Consider the following 6000-nt stretch of genomic DNA (forward strand, 5'->3'; position numbering starts at 1 on the left):
CCCCCAGCCCCCATACCTCTTACTAAGTGGCCCCAGGCCCAGCACTAGCAGCAGACAGACTAGATTCATAGCTTGGCTTTACCTGTGAATCTCCAAGCCCAGCACAAGTAGCAGCCATCTCAGATTGCTTTATAGCTCAGGCAGGATGGCCCCAAGCAAAACACAGGTGGTGGCTGACCTTGGCCTACACCACCCAGGAAACCCCAGAGCCTGTGTACCCAGTGGACAGCTACAGACCATGTGAGAGTACCACCACCCTACCCCTGCACAGCTGATCATCTACAGAGGGTGGAGGTTGGTGGTCGGTGGTCACAGGCAATTCTTGTAGCTGACTGGCTTGGGTAAATCCCTCCCATTGATCTGCCAACAGCAACCAAGGCTCAACTACAAAGGACAGTATACTCAGCCCTCACAGAGGGCATAACTCAAACACCCAACTTGGGTGACAGGGGAGGCTGTACCACTGGACCCTACAGGACACCTACTACATTAGGCCACACTACCAAGACAGGGAGTCACAGCAGCTCTACCTAATACATAGAAACAAACACAGGGAGGCTGCCAAAATGAGGAGACAAAAAACATGGCCCAAATGAAAGAACAGATCAACACTGTAGAAAAAGAAGTAAACAAAAGGAAGATACGCAATCTATCACATGCAGGGTTCAAAATATTGGTTATAAGGATGCTCAAGGAACTTAGGATCTCAACAACATAAAAAAATCCAGTCAGACATATAGATGGCCAATAGACATATGAAAAGATGCTCAACATTACTAACCACCTGAGAATGCAAATAAAACCACATTGAACTACCATCTCACACCTGTTAGAATGGTTATCATCAATAAATAAAAAACAACAAGTGCTGGTAAGGATGTGGAGGAAGGGGAACCCTTTTGCATTGTTGGTGGGAATGCAGATTGGTACAGCCACTATGGAAAGCAGTATGCAGATACCTCAAAAAATTAAAATTGGATCTACCTTTTGACCCAGCAATCCCACTTCTGGGAATATATAAGAAGGAAATGAAAACACTAATTCAAAAGAACATAAGCACCCCTATGCTCATTGTAGCATTATTTATAATCACCAAGATATGGAAACAGCCCAAGTATCCATCAATAGATGAGTGGATAGAACAACTATGGGACATTTACATAATGGAATACTACTTGACCATAAAAAAGAAAATTTTACCTTTTGCAACAGCATGGACAGGCCTGGGGAACATTATGCTAAGTGAAATGAGCCAGTCAGAGAAATACAAATAAATACAAATACCATATGATTTCACTCATATGTGGAATCTAATGAACAAACTGAACTAACAAGCAAAGCAGAGACAGAGTGATAGATGGAGAACAGGTGACAACTAGTTGGGCAGGGCGGGGGGAGGTTAGAGGGTGGAGAGATTGATTAAAAAGGATAAAGGACTCATGGATATGGACACCAGTGTAGTGACTGCTGTGAGGATAGGGGTATAAGGTACTAAATGTAAAAAATTATAATGAAGATTATATATTTAAAATAAATAAGTAAAACAACCAATTGAAAAAAAAGATTCAGTCAGAAACAAAGGATTCACTAATTGAAATAAAGATCAATTTATAGGGAAACAACAGTAGAGTGGAGGAAGTTGACAATCAAATCACTGATTTGGAACATAAGGAAGCAAAAAACAAGCAATCAAACAAGAATAAAAGGAATCCCCCCAAAAAATAAAGAAATAAGGATAGTATAAGCAGCTCTGGGGCAACTTTAAGAGGTCCAACATTCACCTCATTGGGGTGCCAGAAAGAGAAGAGAAAGAGACTGCAATGGAAATCTATTTGAAAAAATAGTGAAGGAAAACTTCCGTAATTTGATGAAAGAAATAGACATATAAGTCCAGGAAGCACAGAGTCCCAAACAAGATAGACCCAAAGAGCACCACTCCAAGATATATCATAATTAAAGTGCCAAAGCTTTAAGATAAAGAGAGAATCTTAAAAGCAGCAAGAGAAAAGAAGCTGGCTACCTACAGGGGAGTTCTCATGAGACTTTCAGCTGATTTCTCAAAAGAAACTAGAGGAATTGGCAAAAAAAAAAAAATCAAAGTCATGTAAAGCAGGGACCTACAGGCAAGATTTGTCTACTCAGCAAAGCTATCACTTAGAATCAAAGGTCAGATAAAGAGCTTTCCAGACAAGAAAAAAACTAAAGGAGCTTATCACCAAACCATTATTAGATGAAATGTGAAAGGGACTTATTTAAGAAAAAGAAGATTAAAACTATGAACAATGGCAAAAAATACAAATCTATCAACAATTGACTCTAAAAAACAATCTAAGCAAATAGAAGAAGAGAGACAGAATCATGGATAAGGAGAGTGTCTTAATCGTTGCCAGATGGGAGGGAGTTGTAACAGAATGGGTGGGATGTGAGCAAATTAAGAAGTACAAATAGGTAATTTCAGAATAGCCTTGAGGATGTAAAGTGTGGTATAGGAAATGGAGTAGCCAAAGAACTTATACACATGGCCCACTGACATGAACCATGGTGGGGGAATTGCCTTAGGGAGTGGGGGGTGCTGGTTAGAGGAGGACAAAGGGGGAAAATCAGGGCAACTGTAATAGCATAATCAGTAAAATATAATTTAAATAAAAACATTGCTTTACCTCACTGCCCTCCCCAGGCACCTGCATCTTTTCCTCCTGGCAGGCCCTCCAGTCACCAGGTGTGGCTGGCTGCCTAAAGCATTCCTGAGCCCATTGTTGCCCTCAGCACTGGGGCTGTGCCTTATTGACAGAATTTCACTTGTAATGTATTTTGAGATCCCCTGTAAACTTGATTCAACTCAACATTCCCAGTGAATAAAAGAAGGATGGAAAGAAGAAATGGAAAAAAAAAGGCTGAGGACCATGCTCAAATTCTGTTCCAAAAGAGCCCTGAGCCCTTGCTGTGACTGTGTTCCTGGATGAGTCATCTGAGTTCTGTATTTGGTGCCCTGTTGGAGTAGGAGCTGTTTTCACTCTAGTATGGCCTCTATGATCAGGCCCCTACTCAGCGCACCTTCCCTACACTGAGAACAGACCCTCTGCCATCAAGCAGTTTTCCTTACTATGTCACACACATCACTTTTGTTTTGTTTTGTTTTGTTTTGTTTTGCCAAGTCTACCTTGTCTCCAAAACCCTACCCACCCAAGTTCTAGGAGTGTCAATAAACTTTCCTGAATATATTTTACCCCTAATTTTAAAAAAAATCTAACACATATACAACACAGTCAGTCTCTGTTCTCAGTACTTTATATATTTTATATATTAATTTATGTTAGTGTCACAATTACTATGCAAAGTAACCATTATTATTATCCCATTGTTACTGATGAGGAAATGGAGGCACAGAGAGATTAAGTGGACTTGGCCAAGGTCATACAGCTAGTAAGTGGAAGAATCTGAACCCCATGGTCTGTTTCAGACTCTATGTACTTCACCACCGCACTAAAACATCTTTCTAATCAATAGCTTTTAACTTCTATATTCTATCACATTTACATTTTCATTAAAACTAGGACTAATATTGCACAAATTTATTTTTCCTTATAGTTTGGTAGCTCATAGCATAAAGTTAATGCCTCATCAACACTGATTATTAGAGCCCTGGCCATGTGGCTCAGTTAGAGCGCCATTCTGTAGACCAAAAAGGTTGCAGGTTCAATTTCCAGTCAGGGCGCATACCCAGGTTGTGGGTTTGATCTCTGGTTGGGAAACATACAGGAGGCAACCAGTTGATGTTTCCCTTTCTCTCTCTCTCTCTTTCCCCTTTCCTCTCTCTAAAGGCAATGAAAAAATGTCCTGAGGTGAGGATACAAAAATACTGATTATTAGCAACTGAATCTTTATATGATTATATAAGCCCTGGGGGAGGTACCTAACCCCAGAATGTACTTTACAGACCTTTATAGCAGTCCTAGGAGAAAGACAAGATGGTTCATTTAACAGGTAAGAAAAAGTGAGATGTGAAAGAGATAAGTAATTATTCTACATCATACACTAAACAGCAGTGCCTGGACCGAATTGAGGCCACCTGACTCCAAGCTATGGCACTTTTCTATATTAGCAGTGGAGACACTTGGAATATGGACAGGAAGTAAGGAACACAAGAAAAGCAAATGCCCTTATTAATACCTCTCCTTGCCTTTTGCATATTTTTTAATATAAACAATGACTATGGCCAAAAGCCTGGCTCTGAGCTGCCATCTGATGCATGGAGACCTAGCTCACACACATAACAGGCTCATTATGGGGGCCTGACCTCACTCTCAAACAGCATTATGGCCCGTAATTATGTAACATTTCAGAAAGCACTGGTATCTTATACAAGACAGCTTCTTACCTGTTTTTCATGCCACTATCCCAAGAACGGAGGTTGTCCTTGCTGGCCACCTGAGCTGCTTTTCTGCTTGCTTCCTCTTCTGTCTCACTAAGGCTATCCTGTGGACGGCTTTCCTCCTCCAAGCTGTCGGTCTCCACATTGTGGTCCTGGATTCTGTCTTCAAGTTCAGATGGGGAATTAACCTCTTGAGTGAGGCTTTCTGAATCAGCTTCCAGGGAGTCTTTTGAAATCAGATGTTCGTCTTCTTTCTTAAAAGGTAACTTTGTGGACTGAACTTTTAAGTTGGCATGATAGACAGGAGATTGAACAGATAGCTTGGGAATTAATTTACTATGACTCATCTTGAAAAATACAAAAATTAACAGGGATACTTTTGTTGATAGGAGCAGTTGGCTGAATATTTAAAGTTGTGGTTCACAAAAGCATTACCTAAAAAAATTACATTTATGTTACTCGGTGACTACTGAAATCTCTTTAATTGCAATGTTAATCAAAAATTTAGATGAGGACAAAAACCTTGTTGTATTATCTGCAGGCTTTCATATGCACCCTTTTGTGTGTGAGAGGAAGGTCTATTGGCAATATCATTGTGTTTTTCTCTCTGGAGGAATACATGTGATGAAGAGCTTCAAACCAGCCTGGGTAATCAAGGGACACTTACTTCACTGAGGAAATCAAATGGCTTGTGGAAGCACATTCCTTCTCCAGCTTCCAAGGCCCTCTGACAGATAAGCCTGGACATGCCAAGTGGTAATTATGGACAGGACTTTGATGGCCTTATTTCAAATACCCAGGGCACTGGTACAAATATGCCATTGTTCAGTTGTATTCATGGACACAATAAAACAGGTTCATGGTCTGTCTTCTGGAAAGCAGAGGAGGCAGAGAGAGCAAGAGTGTGGTTTCCATAGTCAGAACTGTACAGAGGGAAGCTGTTTGGTTCCTAGACCCCTAGACCTGCACTGGCTAGCTTCGTCATTGGGAGGTCTTTTTGGTATCCAGGTTGCTACTAGATCAGAATGTGTAATTTAGGGGGTCGTTACAGGGAGATCAACCTCAATACAGTGTATATATATATATATATATATATATATATATATATATATATATAAATGGTTAACTATTCAACAAAAGATTTGGCCATCTTGTGAATTCTACCACTGAGCAATTCACAGCAGAGGCTGAATGTCCACCTACCTGGAAGAGATGCTGCCCCAGGGGGTGTTGGGAGATCGGCCTGAACAATAGCTGGGGTCTCTTCTCACTCTGTTAAGGCTGTCACTGCAAGTGAGCCCTCCCCGCCTTGAAAGGCTGTTGTGAGGGCCCAGAAGGCGGTTTATGGAAAGGGTGCTTTGAGTTCACCGCAGACTGAAAGGAGATGATGGTTTCCGATTGTGCTCCCTTTCATCTCCACCCAGCATTTCTCTCTGGTCTGTCTTCTCTCTCACTGCCTTTATGACATTTTTTTCTCTAGGTCAGATTACAGAAACCTTCCACATCAGAGATTACTGCAAAATTTGCTTTAAAAGGTTTGCTCTTGGTTTTTTGGGGGGGTTTTTTTTTTTTTTGCTAGATCCTAATTTTAATTAAACATGACCTTACTCCTATTCCTGGCATTGCTT

At 40.9% G+C, this 6000-nt stretch overlaps 1 protein-coding gene across 3 annotated transcripts in view; it reads right to left on the reverse strand.

Annotated features, from left to right (window-relative positions):
- JHY (junctional cadherin complex regulator) overlaps window positions 1–4719 on the reverse strand; it is an 89299-nt gene extending 84580 nt beyond the window's left edge. For all 3 annotated transcript variants that reach the window (XM_045860358.1, XM_045860357.1, XM_045860356.1), the window contains exon 1: window positions 4379–4719. In XM_045860358.1, the coding sequence (XP_045716314.1) occupies window positions 4379–4719 (341 nt within the window). The remainder of the gene's footprint in view (window positions 1–4378) is intronic.
- Between the last annotated feature and the right edge of the window lie 1281 nt (window positions 4720–6000).

Source organism: Phyllostomus hastatus, unplaced genomic scaffold, assembly GCF_019186645.2.
Source record: "Phyllostomus hastatus isolate PE091 unplaced genomic scaffold, TTU_PhHast_1.1 phas_scaffold_193, whole genome shotgun sequence".
NCBI lineage: Eukaryota > Metazoa > Chordata > Mammalia > Chiroptera > Phyllostomidae > Phyllostomus > Phyllostomus hastatus.